We start from the raw sequence: 18295 nt of genomic DNA on the forward strand, positions 1-18295 counted from the left end.
AAGACACTTCTTTAACCTTATTTATAATCAGATATTTAGAAGGAAGGCACCCGATTTTCTTCCAGTTCAGGTCTGGAGTGAAGCTATTCCAGTAAGAGACTACATTTGGAACAGAGATTATGTCCTTTTGAAATAAAGCACGTATATTACAGTTGTTATTACTTTTCTTAGTAGAAAAACAGATTTGACCAACACTAGTGTCAGCAGGGTCTAATTTCAATAAAGTCAGTTCAGATGTAATGGAGCTTTTAAGTAGCATAATAACGGAAAGTTCCAGTTGATTGGACCGGGCTGTGCCACGTGACGGCCCCGCCGCGGACATGCGCAGTGTGGCGCCGCTGGCTGGCTGCTCCTCTGCGGCTCCACCTCCTGCAGACGAAGGCATGGCGAGCACCGAGGCTAGAAGGGAGTGTGAGACTGAGGGCTGCAGCAAGGACGCTAAACTTCAGTGTCCCACATGTATCAAGCTTGGCATTCAAGGCTCCTATTTCTGTTCACAGGTAGTGCTGCTTTTTCGGCTTGTTAAATTTTAAATGTGGGCTGTTGCCACACACCCAGGGCCCTCTGTCTATCACGAGGCTGCTAACTGGCCGGCTAGGTAGACATGTGTAGGTGCTTTGTAAACCGTTAATAACCAATTTGTTTTCCGGTGCTTTCTGGCTGTGTGATATTAACGTAATATTGATTGCAGAGGATGAATAATGCAATCTGTGTTTATAACTGCTGTCAAGTTATATCCATAACTGTAGGCCGAGAGAAAACGTTTAGCTAGCTAACTGTTGGCTGATTGGCTAAAGTGAGTGAAATAGCCTAACGTCTCTGCTCAAAATGAAAAGCATACAGTGTCTGGTTATTTTGCTAACTGCGTACATATATATAAAATAATATATATTCTGTAATGTATATCTATTTCAGTAGAAGAGAACAGTATGATGAGCTGTTGGGTGCCACAGAGTTAATGTTGCGTGACAGAGCATTGCTGTCACGATGTCTGACCCTCACGTCTGACCCTGGTACTTTGTCTCCTTTGAGAGCAAACCCCAGTCAAAAAGCTGTCAGTTTAAAGATGGACTTCCTAATGACGAGACCTTATACTTGGCTATAGCCCCCAAGGCCTTAACCAAAGCTGCTCCCCACTTCTTATACAGATATAAGCTGAGCATGACTTTTTTTTTGCAGTACATACAACTTTTAGTACTGACAGCCCCACTGTCAGTACAATTGTTTTTTAACTTAAATACCATAAAGCTTATTACAAGTTGTGTGCATTGCAAGTGAGAGTTGATTTCCTATTGATGAAGTTTGTTGGTGCTGCTCAGGTGCTACTTTGGACTTTCTTGCAGCAGACACTACCTTGGAAAAAGTCTCTGCCAATAAAGCATTAAACATTAAACTACAGTGATCACTCCCTCTGCTGAAGAGCTCTGCAATGTTCTCTGAGTCAAAAGTTTTATAAATAGTTGGGTTGGTTGGCTGTTTAAATGATCTGGTGGTGGCATGGTATTTGACCCTAGAAGAGATTTTTGCTGTGATTGCATTTTTGGCTGTGCAACATGACCCTGCTTTCTATACTTCCCCTCTCTCACTGCTGTTAACTTTCAAATAAAGACACAAACACCATTGCAATTAGCAATACATTGTAGAGGAGGGATTGTGTCCAGGTTACATACAGAGACATTTGTGAAAGTCTCTACGGTGTATGGTGCAGTATGCCAGTGTGCAGCCAAGTAACCTTGTTTTTTGGTTGGATTTGAATGGGTTTTGAATTCAGTGACCATACATGTGATTGTCAGACATAAGTTAATTTGACTTTTGCATAATTTGCACTGTATCCGTCATTGTTTATCCCCATTTAACGTTTCTGTCTGTGTTTTTTTTTTAATCTCCAGGAATGTTTCAAAGGGAGCTGGGTGTCTCATAAGTTGCTGCACAAAAAAGCAAGTATGTACGACTAATTATTGTCAGTTCTGTTCTCAGTGAAATGCTATAATAAATAATCTGCCTCTTATTCCAAAAGGGGCATTGATCGGCTCACTGATTCGGTCTCTCACTAGTGGTTTCATTCAGTTTATGAATCAAGGCTGGGCAATTAGGATTTTTAGCAAATACCTTGATATTAAAATCAGAAATGTGGATATAACAACTAAGTGGGTAAAGGCAAAGAATAAAATGGCTAGAATTTTTTTTTAAATGGCATCACTATACTGTGATGCAGCCTTTAAATCCTGGAAAAAACAAATTTATGCCATATTATAATATCCCAAATCCAAGACAATGTCTAGTCTTATATCACAATGGACATGTTGCCAAGCCTTAATAATTGAACATATGCAATGGTTCAATTAGGGCCTGTTGTGAGAGTTGAGAATGGATGATATTCCTTGTGTGTGAGCTGACACAGTGGTGCCAGATGCTTCAGATACCATGTGCTGTGTTTTGTCAGAGGAGGACAAGAACCAAAATGATTCGAAGAACTGTGTGGAGAAGGACATCAACACAGACCCATGGCCGGGCTACCGCTACACAGGAAAACTACACCCTCACTATCCATTGGTAAGCTCTAACTGTTCAAAAACTTGCATATTTGCCATGTATGATACATTAAATGGAAAGAAGAGTCAAGTACAGACATATGTGATATGTACACAGTAGAACTAAACTTTCTGATAATTTAGTGCTGTAACAATGGTAGCAACTGTATATGACCTTTTTTAATTGATGTACCACAATTTTTTAAATGTCAGTTACTCTCTTGTGAGACAACTGTGAGGCTTGGGACATTGTATAATAACTCTTTAATCCAAAATAGGCTCGTATACCTATAACACCAAATGTATCTAAAAAGAACAGAGCATAGCAGTAAATGTTAACATTTTAATGTGCTGATTTATGTGATTTCCATAACATGTGTCCTCTCCGTGCCCTTGGTATAGACTCCTATGAGGCCCGTGCCAGGTGACATACAAAGACCTGACTATGCTGATCATCCCAGAGGTAAATATGTTTATTATTTCTCAAGGAAAGTTGTTTTAAGTTGATCATATTGACACATCATCCACTTTGGAGATATTTGTATCTTATTTAAAACTGAATGGGGTGGGGTTTTTTCCCCAGAAAACTACTATTTTGGTTTATTTTTAGTGTGCACTGATTTTGAAATTCTGGGCCGATATCAATGTTTATAATAACTATTTTGCAGATGCAATGTTTTTCTCTGTGTGTTTTTTTGTTATTAATTCCCATTTTTATGCCATGGAAACAAAGAAATCTTCACTATAAAATTTAAACTGTTTTTAACGGACTGTTCTGTCTAAAATTGACCGGCAATAATCAATAAGGTGAATGTCATCTAATATGCTTAATATCGACTAATGCAGGTGTTCACTACAACCATAGAATTTTTAGGTGACTTCTACAAAACAACTATTGATGGCATACATTTGATAATATACAAGTACACATTCTAAGTTCCAAGCTGTTGAAGGACAGTCCATAGACAAAGTGGTCATCCATGCATGTGTTATGTATAACTTCTTGCATGAATACACAGATAAGTATTCATGCCTTGTGCTGTAGGCTAAAGAACTCAGGACAGTCTGAGTGTCTGCACCCCTGTAGGTAATGCTGAAGATAGAACTTAATAAAGAACAAGACCGCCACATGTAGAAAACGCACATGCATAAGGATATGTTTCTTTTCATTTATTTTGAAAAAGACCACAGTTGCCCACTGGCAACTTTTTACACTATATTAATTATAAAAACAAGGATCATTTCACAACACTGTATGGCACGGTTTGAACAGTAAACAAACTCTTTCCCAAAAAGCAACAGGTTACAATAAACATTAAAATAAGAAATTAAAATAGAAATAAAAAAATAAAAAAAAGAGTTTGTTTTTCCCTCCTGATTATTCTTGGTATGTTTGATGTGTTTCCACTCACATACCCTATGTGCAACGCTGGCACACTGTCATCTTCTTCTACACAACTCTCCCTCTGTTTCTGTTCTAGCGGATCACCAATACACTCATTGTACTAACTCCAGCACATTTTGTTAATGATGGTATGATGAAATGTTTCTGGTCAGAACCTGGGCTTGTGAACTTTGCACACATTAAGTGCATCTATTTATATAGAGTCTATTCTGCATGCGGTTGCATGTCACCAGGAGGGGGTTGCACCAACTGGGCTCCAAGTCGGTCAGAGCCAGTCTTTAGAATGGCCTTCATGTCGGTTGCACCAGCGAAACTTAAGCCTAGTCTAGTAAATGCATTGGTAGGATACAGTGTTAAAAATCTCTGGCAGATTGTAGCACATTTTGCAGCAACATTTTGATGGATCAAAGAAAAAGGAAATCTCACAAGCATTGAAATAAGAAAATATTCCGTAGGATTGGCCTAAAATTTCACAGGATTTAATACTTATTTTATTATATATTAACAACTTGTACAATATTTTTTTGCATTACAAGTTTTCTGAAATGTTATGTTTAGACATACAAATGAGGTGTGAAGTCATTAGATATGCACTCATTTACATATTTCCAGGACATACATCTCAACATTGGATAAAGCAAATTTCAGTTAATGTTTTATTTTGTTGATATAATTGGGACATCTCCTTTTATCATTTCATAAATCAGAAAATACAATCCAAAGCCATTAAAAAAGCTATCATGTTTTTAGGAACAAAATGTTTGATATATTGGGGAATAAAACTGGTAAGTTTGGTGTCTGTAAGTGTAGCTGAAGTTGAGATTTATGGCTCAGAGCATGAGGAAAACATAATTTTGAGAAAAAAAACCTTGAAAGATTTCATACATTCTTAATGGAAATTCCTATTTGAAAACAAAATATTGAATCTAATTCGTAGCTACAATATAGAATATTTAAAACACATTGTATTGTGCAGTAAAGTGGGAGCTTTCTAACGACGCCTGTGATGAAGGGGATTAGACTACGTCTGTGGTACTACACTATGCAACAGAACATTAGCTTTTAGTGAATTAAGGAGAAATCTACAGGTGCAAATGGATCAAATATAGGAATTATTGTTTTGGATGTTTTCTTTCCACTATTGTGAAAGACGACATGTTATGGGAGAAAAATAGCATTAAAATGATATGGAGGTACCTTTATCCTGATTACTTTTCTTTCCAGGCTGATATTTTAAACCTTAAACTGGAATTGATTTAACTCCAAACAGCATAAAAATATCCCTCCCATATAATGGTTTCAGATTTACTGTAGGGAAGAGTAAAACCAGCTGGCAGGCCTGTTGTCACACTGTTTTCATGCCTCTTTTATGTTAATTATCAGACACCTATAATGGTAACCCTCCTTATTAACATCTGTTTCTCTGGGCAAGTCATTCATTTTGCAACCATGGCAACCTCTACATCGCTCATCTGACTGCATAGATCCATACTCAGGTAGTCATGGTTACAGTCTCCTTTCATTCCCCTGTGACGTCTTCTCGGAGACTGAAGCACTATTGTTACAGGATAATGTTTTTTTAATGTGGCACTGTTATTGAGCTCAACTTGCTTTTTTTAATAACCTGTAAAATATTGATAATTGCCTAAAATAAACCTATAAGGAGGCGTGTTAAAGAAATGTCTAAACCCTTCACAGGCACTCTTCTCAGTTAAAAATGACCTCATGATTTAAAACTGTTGGACACAGACTCAACCTTTTCTCCAATAGAGACTAAAGAAATTACATATTTGTAGGTCAAGCCTTTTTTTGCAGGATTTTTTTAGCGGATTTTTGCATTTGATTTTAGATCATTGCAGTAAATAAGATCTGTGGCAAATATGTTTCTGCTTATTGTTTTGTTCAAATGTTTGGAAGAGCACTGGAAAACACGACTAGAGGCTGTGAGGTGGACTAAGACAGTTCCTGTCCATGTCCAAGGTGTGATGATGTTTAATGTCCCCGACCACCACTGTAGTCTCATTTAGCCACCTATTAGCAACCGCGTTTTTAAGGCCACGAAAAATCGTAAAAATTCACAAGTGGGGTATTTACCAATGTATTTTATGTCGTACATCAAAAACCTCTTCAGCTTGTTTTAGCCATGGGCCTTATTTGAGGCATTTAACCACCAACCCATTAAAAATCCTCACTGAGTTTGAGAGGATAGACCCTAGGGCGCAAAAATGCTAACTTACTTCCTGGTTTAAGAACTCATTCTTGTGCCGCCCTATTCATGAGTAGCTCTAATTGTCTGAGTTTACCAGACAATGACAGCTAGCCTCCAAGGTCGATCTGCAGCAGTTGTCTCTTTCTGTTTGTTCTGTGCAGACAGAATGGACCTTCTTGATTCATGCACATACAATGACAAAGTATGTATAGGTTTAGGAGCCATATTGGGTAATATTTTGACAAACTTAACTTCAACTCAAACCATCTGGATTCTCCTTTCTCGTGTGTGTGTGTGTGTGTGTGTGTGTGTGTGTGTGTGTGTGTGTGTGTGTGTGTGTGTGTGTGTGTGTGTGTGTGTGTGTGTGTGTGTGTGTGTGTGTGTGTGTGTGTGTGTGTGTGTGTGTGTGTGTGTGTGTGTGTGTGTGTGTGTGTGTGTGTGTGTGTGTGTGTGTGTGTGTGTGTGTGTGTGTGTGTGTGTGTAGTCCAGCATCAGCAATTTCCACATGGTGGACCATATTGTTATAAAAACATTCTAATGTGCGCACTGTGGCTCTTATACCTTTGTTCTTTTCCGAGCAGCTGTAGCAAAGCGTAAGTAAGTCTGATTGATTGTTGTGCTCACGCTGTCGGCTCTGCAGGTCAGAAGGAGGGCTGCACTTGACTTGTACACAAACCTGTCGAAAGTCAGAGTTGCTAGGCAACTGTTCATGTTCTTCCAGCAATCATGTTGTTGAGTTGATAAATTATAGATCAGTGAATTGTTGATGACTCCAGTGCATTGGACAACATTTATATAGTGTTGGAATCTGCTTTTCCAAGAAACATATGATTTCATTTAATCTATATTTAAACTGCAGGTAGTCTGATGTGTTGACTGCACTGACACCTGTGCTTCCATATACCACTAACAGTCCTTCTCTGCTCTTCTGAGCCGACAGTGCGAGTGTCATTGGGTTCAGCCTCTGCTCAGGTGCTGATGCTGTAGCTTATTCTGTGCAGCAGCAGCTAGTTATCTATAGTACCATCGCACTGCAAGATGCTTTTACGTTGCTTAGAAATTTGGGATTTAAGTCAAAAGAATGTCATAACAAAATAGCGCTTTAATCGCTTACATATTAGAAGAAAAAGGCCTCGAGTTAAAGATGAATTTTGATGAGGGATTTAAAAGACAATCAAATGTCGACACTGCATGCCTCAAGCAATCTTAAAGCAAGGAGTTTAATAGCTTTGACACAAATCAGACATAAAGGCAACGCTTTACTTTTTTAATGTCATTTTTAGAAGCATTTTGCAGTCTGAATGGGTGGAATTTATGCAGATTTATCAAACAAGTAGCAGAGCGTGTTTGTGATATCATCTAGTCCCCTTTTCAAATTGTTTCGGATAGATTGATAAATAGATGGGATTTGCTGAGTGTTGGAGATATCGCCTGTTATATATTATATTCTCTCAAATATAATAGAACTAGATGGATCTTGGCTTGTGGTGCTTAAAGCAGTAAAAAAAGAAAAAAACAATGACTAACTGAAATACAATTCTTATTATTTTTAGTCAACCCAATCTTGGTTTTTGCTCTGTGTAGATGTAGCCTTAATTAAACAGAATGTTTTGGCTACAGATGAGCTTTTGTTATTTTTTTTTTTAAATTGACAAACATGTACTCTTGTTCTGGAGTCGTATTAATCATGCACTCTGTTGAAGCTGCCAGGACTCAGACATCACAGAAGGTAAAAGTGAATTATGGTGGATACAGTGGCTTCATACAATCCATCCACATGGCGTACTGCTAAAAATGAATAGTCACTAGTTTTAAAACAATTTAATGTTGCCTTTTAAGAGTTTGAACAGTGATTGAAAATGCTTGAATTTGGGTAATATTGGATGCCAACTGTACTTACAAACAGCCAACACATTTTGAAACATGAAACTTAGTTGCATTAACTTTAATTCATCATCCCTCTGTAGAATGCTGTCAAGAAACATCATTTTGATTATTGATAACCTAATGACATCGAATTTAATATGATGAAGAAGAAAAATAATCAGTATACTGTAGGTAAATGTGTCATTTACCACAGCTGCAAGGTGCTGAAAAAGCTTGAAAATGCACCTTCGTGCTTCTCGAAAAGTGCTTTAATTTTGGAAAATGTGTGGGAACTCTGTGGGTGATTATTTCTTGTTCCTTCTTACTAACAAAAAAACAATGTCATCTCTCACTTAAGATGCAGTAATTATGTAAACTGATGCCAGTTTTGTGTCCTTGCTTTCTTTACACAGGGATATCTGAGTCTGAGCAGTTTCTGAAGGGGACCTCACAGATCAAGATCCTTTGTCCTGAGGACATTGAAGGCATGAGAGTAGTGTGCAAGGTAAGTTAAATGTCTTTGCTGTCACAACGTCATGATATGCACTTCTACTTTTCCATTTAATGCATTTCGGTTTTGGATGTTATTTGCAGCTGGCAAGAGAGGTACTAGACATTGCAGCTGTGATGGTGAAACCAGGGGCCACAACAGAAGAAATCGACCATGCTGTCCATCTGGTACAGTATATATACACACAAAGACACACACTTTATATAGGGTGGGATGTTGTGTCCTCTCTTACCCAAACATTGGGCCAAAGTCTTCACACAAACACAATATGATGCAGAAATATGATTCAGTAGATACTCGGGTTGACGCGTGACTTGGCTGTAGCGTGTCAGAAGACTTTTTTTACTTTAATCCATGCACTCTATACTTTTGGATAATTTATCTACATGTCTTAAAAAAGACAGTTGCCAACAACTGTAGTTTTATAGTCTAATGTCTTGGAAAAATGGAAAAATTTCAGGGCAATGATAACATCCCTGCAGCATTCTACAACCCTTTCAAGAATATCACATACATTGTTTTTTTTAGGCTTGCATAGCAAGGAACTGCTACCCCTCCCCTCTCAACTATTACAACTTCCCCAAGTCCTGCTGCACGTCTGTCAATGAAGTCATCTGCCATGGCATCCCGGACAGAAGACTATTACAAGAAGGAGATATCCTGAACGGTAGGCTCATTGCACGACACAATACATGATTTTAGTACCTGAGTGCCAGTTTTCCAACTGTTTTTTTTTCTCATATCTGTGATTGCTTTACTGTTATAACTTTTTATATGTTAGAATTAACTGGAAATAAATGACATACAGTACCAGTTTTTTTCTCGACAGTCTTGTAAATCTTTGTATGTAAAATCCCTAGCAAACAAACCCAACATTGATGTTTCCATTAGCTTTTAAACACCTCAATTTTTCTACTTTTGTCATATTCTCAATTTCAAACCAAGTCATAGAAACAGTTAATCTAAGTTTGGATGGAGGGAAATGTTTTATTAAAGAGTGTTGAGAGGAGAAAAAAAGATTCCTCCTCCATGACAAATGGTTGTACCAGCATCCTGAAATGGTGTCAGCGGGGGTTTGCCCAATTTTAGCCTCTTTATGAATATTTCTGCTAAGGCGATGTCTTCCATCAGCCACTCCCCTCAGAGTGTCTGATGGAGCACTTGCCAACAACTCATCTCTCGCTGCGTGGTCCGACAAGACAAATTGTTTCATTAACCTTTAGCAGTAGGGATTAGCCTGTCAGATGCACTGCTCTCTATATTTCTCCTTAAGTGGGAAACGGTCCCAGTTTGCCCACTAGCAATTCCAATTTCATCAGCAATTTTTAATAAAAGTCAAAATAATTTAGTTTGGCCTTGCTTTGTAAATATCCTTGTTCATCATGTTCCAGGTTATTCATAACATAACTTTCTTTGTGTTAAACATAATAGAATCTAGTTTGTCATGTAACACAGTGGCTTCTCACTCTCATGCAGTGGACATCACAGTCTACCACAATGGTTTCCATGGTGACCTCAATGAAACCTTCTATGTCGGCGATGTGGATGAAGAAGCGAAGAAACTGGTTCAGACAACATATGAATGCCTTATGCAAGCCATCGACTCTGGTAGGAATCCCAGCTTTGCTTCATTGTAGTGTTGATGTGTGCATGCAGATCACTGCACTTCTATATCTTCACCCTTACTGCATTTTGTGCAGTCATTTAACCCATTTTAAGGCTTATACAGTCATGGAAAAAATTATTAGACCACCCTTTTTCTTCAATGTCTTAATTATTTTAATGCCTGGTACAACTAAAGGCACATTTGTTTGGACAAATATAATGATAACAACAAAAATAGCTAATAAGAGTTTAATTTAAGAGCTGATATCCAGCCATTCCATGGTTTTCTTGATAATAACCAAACTCATTATCAAGAAAATGAACAATAAATTGAAGAAAACAAGGGTTGCCTAAAAACATTTCTATGACTGTATATGAAGCTTAAATCAATGTGGAGAGCATCAGTGACTTTTGCCAGATCTAATGGTCCCCACTGGACAGCTTTTGTAGGATTTGTTTAGACTTTCTGGAAGTTTTTTTTTATGTATTATCTCTAAAATAGCTTGAATAGCTAATAATAATGGTCTGAAACAATATAAAATTGCATGTCTTTTATTGAAAAGTGTTAGCATTAAATAACTAATGTGCTCTATGGCTAGACAATATGGCGAAAATCAGATATCACAAAATATTTGACCAAAACCTCTATCGAGTGAGACGATATGTTAGGTTGCCAATTGATGCGTATTTATTATTCATATTTATTTATGAGCTTTTTAATCAATAATTTTCAATGGAATGTTGTTGTTATAATTAACTTAGTGAGTAAAGACGAGTAATAAAACAGCTAGAATAGTCCAGAAAAGTCCAGAGTCCAGAAAAGCACAAGGTTGGGACACTTTAAAATGTTAATGAAAACAATAGTTTTCCCAGGTTGAGCATTCGATATCTTGTCTTTGTACCATATTCAATTGAATGTAGGTTTGTAGTTATATGTAGTATTACTTTTTCAGAATTATGGTTATACATCATTTTACTGTAAGGCAGCCTTTCAAAATCGGAAAGGGACAATGATTATGCCATATTATGATTTTCAATATCCAGAATCTAAGATGGTATCAAATCACAATATCAATATTTTGTCCATGCATTTTCCCTGATCACTAAACAAATAAATTATATGTCGAGTAACAACAACTTGCAGTACAGAAATGCAGAACATGCAGTTGAATTAATTTAGAAACTTTCGCCATTACCTAGCTTGTCCACCAGGGAGCACTGAGTGTTGAGATTGATCGCTTATTTTTGACTTTGGATACAGTATTTTTCTGTTTCTTACTCGTTTCCAAGGTCAAGAATGGACTTTCAATATCAATATTTAAGCTGACATGGAAAAACTGGTAAAATCTTCTGTAATGGGTCCTCATAAAAAAAATGGCACTAAAGAATGATTTAACTCTTAAATAAGGCTGTACCAAATAGTTCAGAGCCTAATTCATTGACAACATTGACTTTCACATTTTAAATCGACATTTAAGTCCACCCTTTTTGCATGTTAATTAATTCTGTTTAAATCCACCTTTGCAGTTAAAGATCAGGCTAGACTAATATTATATTAGTATTTTACTACTTATAGAATTAGAGTCCAGTGGTGGCTGCATGGGAACAACAATTCCAATAAATTGCATGCACCAGTACTTACGAGGCGGTCTAGCAGGAATCTCAAAACACTGTAAAGGCCTGATCATTTTGTTCAAGAAATTTCTTTTGAGGGAGATTTGGTAATTCAATTTATTAAAAAAAATGTTTTTCCCAGGCCTATAACTCATGCTTAGCTCATGCTTCCTTTTTGTTTTAACAGTGAAGCCTGGTATTCGCTACAGAGAATTAGGAAACATCATTCAGAAGCACGCTCAAGCTAACGGCTTCTCTGTGGTGCGGAGCTACTGCGGCCACGGTATCCATAGACTTTTCCACACTGCTCCCAATGTGCCACATTATGCCAGTGAGTAGTCACATTCCTGCCCTCAAACAAACCGAAAATGTTCCTATTGAATTTCTTCCACGCTCTCCTACAACAGGTTGATTTCTATTTTCATTAATTTCCCAGAAAACAAAGCAGTTGGAGTGATGAAGCCTGGCCACGTGTTCACCATTGAGCCCATGATATGTGAAGGTGAGTGGAAGGAGTTAAATGATGTGTGAAATAGCAGACCCAGTCATGCTTTAAAACAGGTCATTAAAATCTTAAAAACAACTCATCAGGTATCCAGTGAGTGTGTGCCAGAGGTGTTAGTTTCTACAACTCTGTTTAATTGATGCTGTCTAAGCCAAAGCCGAGCATGTGTGTGTGTTATTCTGTGTCATGTCTCAGGTGGCTGGCAAGACGAGACGTGGCCTGACGGCTGGACCGCGGTGACCAGAGATGGGAAGCGCTCGGCTCAGTTCGAACACACCCTGCTGGTAACGGAGACCGGCTGCGAGATTCTCACCCGCCGCCTGGAGGACAACGGTCGCGCTCATTTCCTTAACCAAATGTAGGCTGGACTTGAACGCACCAAGGACTGGAAGTTCCAGACACAAGACACCCAGCACCTCTGGGCCTCACACACAAACATGCACATTCAAACACACATGCATCTGAAACAAGAGGCACCACTCCTAGAGCTCAGTTTAACTGTGGTTCTCATTGTTCTTTGAATTAAATATCGGTTCCTCAAATTAAATGGAAGTACTTGAATGTGTCTTATATCAAACGTGGATCGCTTTATTAGTGAAAACTCTATCCTCTGAAGGAAACATGAACGTATTTATGAGATTTAGTGTTTCTTAGTGGTCGGGCTTGACATCAGGCCTGCTGTGACCTCAGAGTTTTTATTTTTTACTGGCTGGCTAGTTGTTGTCTGTGGTGTGTGGAGCTCAGGGCAAATCCAACTAGTACGCCATGCTTTGCTTCTTTTCTTTCACCCTCTGATAACTTCAGACTTCATATGAATTTCCCAGAGATGGACGGAAAAGAATAAGCAATACTTGAGACAGAGGAGGGTTCCTGGAAACTTGATCAACAAGTCTCACAACCTCAACAACTGGCAACTCAAAGCCTATTGTAGATATAGTTCAAAAACGTACCTAATTTAAAGAAACTGTATGTTGGATTTAGGTGATATTAGCGGAAAAAAAAATTCCCTGTTCAAATGTTGTGATGTATTTAATGGCCTCAAAAACCACTGCTGTCTACAATGTTGCCTTCGCTTTTGGCCCATTCATTCCTATGTAAGTTGCTTACTAGCCTATGAAGCCAAAAAGTTTGACTTCCCTGTATTAAAATACCTGGCTCTTCTATGGCTCATCCCCAACTATGGGCCAATAGAGCAAGCACACTATACTTTGCCTTTTCTAGACTTCCAAATGTATTTGAGCAAAATTAATCAAATTCTTACCATGAAATATTTGGTGTTACTTAATATTATATTAGTGGATACATTGCTGAACATCCATGGGCACTTGGGCAATGACGGTTGAATATTTTTGTCTGTAAAAGAGGCTTCAATCTTACACACTGGACTAAATTTAGATTACAGGCAACACAAAAATAAGAGTTTACAGTAGATATATTTAAAATGAGTAGTTAAATATTTTGTGAAATACACTTTCTTAGCCAGAATAAGATGAAAAGATCAATACCACTCTCGTATGTCCCTTTAAATATGTAGCTACAACTAGGAGACCATTAGCTTAGCGTAGCATAAAGACTGGGGTCAGAAGCAAACCGCTCGTGTGGCTTTTTGAAAAAATGTCTACTAGCACCCTGAGAAATTGAATTAACGCTTAAAATCTGTATAATCTGTTCAAAAAACGAAGTGAAAAAAACTTCCATTTGTCATTTTTATTGGTGTCATGATTGCCAGGCTGAGATATATAGACCACCAAGTAACCCATTGTAAAACTGCAATTTTATTATTTTATTTTTTTTTTACACTTTTCACAGTTTTTTTTAATGGATCAAATAAACAAGATATGACTTGTCAATTAGCTTTAAATGTGTTGGCAGGTGGATTTTGTTGCCTTTGGACAGAGCCAGCCCTGTTTCCAGTCTTTAGGCTAAGCTAAGCTAACCTCTTTTGGCTGTAGCTTCACTTAATGGACAAAAATAGAGAGAGTTATTGTCATCTACCTCTTAATAAGAAAGCAGAATCAGTATGTTTCCAAAATGTTTAAAAAAACAAAATAATAATTGATGTGATGCTTCATGCCAGTCTGTTCGGTATTTAATCACACTACTAGCTCAATTATCACTTACATGTCCAGTAAAGGTACTGTAGGTCGTTTGATATATCCTGAATGTGGCTATTATTAGTGCACAGTCAGTTTTCCAGTAGATTACGTCAGCCATGGTTGCCAAGAGAACTGTGACGCAACCACAGAGCATCTACATAGATATCCAAAATGAAACTGACGACATTGAGCGTTGTTCAAATGCTGAGCTTGTTAATCCTGCTATGAGGAATACTCTTTCAGTGTCTCATGTTTCCAATAGCCCTGGTGTAGCAAATTGAGCCTTAATGTGTGAATTTAGGAATTCAAACACGCCGGATATCTGAAGGCACGTTAACTGATGTTCCCCCTCATCTTGACAGTCACCATTTACCTTGACGTGCGGAGTTTCCTGGTGTGAGCAGCATTCATTCTTTCTACATTTTCAGAGGACTAATGTGATCACAGTTTCTCTGCCATCTTTGTATTTCTTCTAATGGAGTAATAAATGACTCTTCTGTAACTGTGTGTCTGTGACTTTGTCTGTGTCTTGAGAATTTGCATAGGCTTGTGATCTAAATCCCAAAAGTGGTTTAATTCAACAGGCTTTTATTACTGGAAATGACTATCTGGGTTCCATTTCAACCCAGTGTAATAAAGTGATAGGCTAAACTTTATTTGAGATTTGATTTTGATACTATTGCTTTAGCTTCACTTTTATAAAACACACATGACTCTACAGACCTGTGAACATGACTTCATTCCGAACTTGGCCTATTTAGTATTCAGTCTGCAGTTTCTAATACAAGATAATTCACGCCATGGACAGAAGTTGGTGGTACTTTTAGTGCAAACAGCTGTGGTCTAGCAGAAATTAATTACTCAATAAACTGCTGTGACATTATAAATCAAGACCACCAAGCACATAAATGAGCAATGGTACAATTTTTTTTAATTTTTATAATGGCCATTTCAACTCATAATCGAAAAGGTGCAGCTGTAATTACCAGTTTTACTGCAAAATTCAAAAAGCCACACTGACTTGCTCTATTCTTAACTTTAAGACCTTCAATGAAAAATTCAGTTTTAAACCTTGTATAATAAGCAGTCAGCACCATTGCTGAGAATGTCTACACTGAAACTGCGCTTTACCCATGACAGCCTCAAAAATAAAAATTCAGACAGGGTTTCACACATCACGTCCAGGGCTGCCAGGTCAGGTCTCAGGTGTTGACCATGAGACTCACACAATTGACTATTTTTCACATGCAAGCAAACTTATAATAACCAGACATGTGACTCAAATCATTTGGTCCAATTCTCAAATGCTTCCCAAGTAATTTTGTCTCAGGCAAGTCAAGTCTCAAATCAAATCACAACATAAAACATGCTTAATATATATAGTTAATAATATTAAAGCAGCATTAAACATTTTACAGATGCTCGTTTAGTAGGATGCTTAACTTTTTAAGTGGGTAATTAATCAGCATAATTTGGGCTATAATGTCTAGTGGTTGGCAGTCCAGCTGGCCATTGACCATGATTACTATTATTTTTTATAATAGTAGATATTACTAGATATTTTTTTGGCCATTTTTGGGCTTTATTGATAGAGACAGAGGGGAAGACATGCGGGAAATGGCTCCGAGTGAGATTCTAACCCGGGCCGCCCGCTTACGAGGACAATGCCTCCATGGTACACGGTTTACCAGGTGTGCCATTGGGAACGCCCAATTGACCATGATTATTGACTTGTCTTTTTATCTATAAACGCTTTAAAATTGTCATATTTACTGCTGGACTTTGGCAGCCAATACTGCCAATTAGCAGGTGTTGCCTACTTACCATGTTTTGAAAGCTAAGTTTTATTCTTTTCAAAATGATGGTAGACATTACTTACTTAATTTTGTGAACACAATGTAACATTATAGAGGATATTATTGTATGTTTCAAAGCTACTAACACTGTGTCAGTGCCACTGTCACTGCCAGTCAAGCTAACAAACAACAAACAAAAGATGCTAGCTTCACTTACTGTTCAGGTTCATGTTCAAAGGTACGTTTAAAAAAAGTTTTACAGACACATGTAGCATGTAGCTCTTTACTGGACTGTGTTTCTCAAAAGACATTATGTGCAGGATAAGCACAGGTGAAAATGAATAAGGTTCCATTAGGTGTACTAGTAAGCTATTCCGGTGAGCCAGCATGCACAATACCAGGAGCTACTTTAAGTGGAATGCAATCATTAGTAATGTTATTAAAGACACCTGTGCTTGTCCTACTCTGACATGTCAAAATGTCTGCTGTGAAAAAAGTCTATTGTCCTCCTAAAATCCAATTCTGGCCAAAGTGTATGCAGCACTTTAATGCTTCTGATTGCTGTTATTTGCTGTCATAAAGAGCTATTTTTAAAAATAAAAAAATCAGTGATTATTGGCATTACCAGTATTATTAGAGTGCCCTTTTTTTGTTAGCGCTAGCGTCTTCTTTCAAATGTTCCATGTGCAGCTGGACAGCCAGCACCACAGTATTTTCACATTGAAACAGGATCAAAAGAAGACGTCCTGTACATTAATGATGCAGGGCTTATTACAGTGTACTCACTATCATACACTTGTCAGTGCACAAATGTCAATGTGTCGATATAAATGGTTCATATGCATGACCTTATGGTTATTTATGCTAAGCTCATAACATGCTGTGTTTGGTTGGTTTGCTTTCACACCACAAACCATCCAGCTTTAGGTTGTTTGGTCCACAGCTGGGTTTGAGTGAGCCCTTTTACACCAGCCCAGATAAACCAAAGGTCGCTGTAACCAAACAGGTGAGATGTGAAAGGACCCTGAGGCCCAAACATGTATAGCTAAATTGCTCTGATGTTTCTTTTAATGCTAGCCATCTTGATGTGCTCTGCTCTTTCACTGGTCAACCTAAAGCGAGCAGCGGTGGTGTGCAAATAACGGCCTATGGAGAAAGAGTATGTGCTTCAAGCCCAAATAAAACCACAAAATATGAATCATATGAGAATTATGACATACTTTAAACAACAAGATCTCCAACCTAAACGACAGAATAGACCATTTGTCAATACCACCCATAACGACACATATGAGCATTTCGCGGACAAATGCATAACAAAATGCTCTACATCAAGTAGCAGAAACATGTAGTTTACAACAATCTTCTAGCTTGGCAAGATGTTAATGACTTTTGTGGGAATTTTGGCAAAATCTCCATGCTTTCCCCATTATCCTCTAACCTGGATCTGCTGTTTTTGTTTGTTTCTTTTTTTCTCTTCCCTTATTTCCTTGATTGTCTGTTATATTACCAAAATGTTTAAAAAAAATCACAATTAAGAAACCTCAACTCATAAATGGAATTGAGCCATCAATGTTACTAATTACATTTTATTTTCAGAATTACAAGTCAAAATGTAATCTTTGAATAACGGCCTTTTAAAATCAGAAGTAGTGTGAGGTTAATTAACCCAGTCAAGTTAAAAGGCCCACATTCATTTGAGATTTTAACCCTATAAAGCCAAGTGTATCATATTAGATACAGTTATTTTTGAGACCTCTATATCATCAAAAACCTGATGTATACATGTGTTGAAGATAAACAAACTGAGCAACAAATTGCACAAAAATACCAGATGTAGCAAAAATGATATGCAGGTTCCACGAGTGGATCAGTTATTGCTGCATTAAAAAACTTCATATCAGCAGATGTATGATGTTGTGTTATATGGAAAAAATATGTATTTTGCATGTTTGAGGAAAAAGGAAAATCCAAAGTCTTAATAGGTTAAAAATGTTAGGTTTTATATGTTTTTGTTAGTTCAAGAAAAACAATCTGTGAGCAACAAATTGCACAAAAAGACCTGATGTATCAAATATGATACAAATTAGAATTCATATATGCAATTTATTTATTTTTTAAAATTCGTCAGCAGGTTAATAAGCACTCGGTTTTTAA

At 37.5% G+C, this 18295-nt stretch overlaps 1 protein-coding gene across 1 annotated transcript; it reads left to right on the top strand.

Moving 5' to 3' along the window:
- The first annotated feature begins 344 nt into the window (after positions 1 to 344).
- Positions 345 to 14844, top strand: metap1 (methionyl aminopeptidase 1). The gene is made up of 11 exons (XM_059353277.1): positions 345 to 500; positions 1890 to 1941; positions 2444 to 2553; positions 2934 to 2994; positions 8425 to 8516; positions 8606 to 8689; positions 9051 to 9189; positions 9999 to 10130; positions 11929 to 12072; positions 12178 to 12243; positions 12442 to 14844. Exons 1-11 carry the CDS (start codon positions 384 to 386, stop codon positions 12606 to 12608), a joined length of 1164 nt encoding a protein of 387 aa, XP_059209260.1. The 5' UTR covers positions 345 to 383; the 3' UTR covers positions 12609 to 14844.
- Positions 14845 to 18295: the final 3451 nt, after the last annotated feature.

This window comes from Centropristis striata, chromosome 16 (assembly GCF_030273125.1).
Source record: "Centropristis striata isolate RG_2023a ecotype Rhode Island chromosome 16, C.striata_1.0, whole genome shotgun sequence".
In the NCBI taxonomy this organism is placed as follows: Eukaryota; Metazoa; Chordata; class Actinopteri; order Perciformes; family Serranidae; genus Centropristis; species Centropristis striata.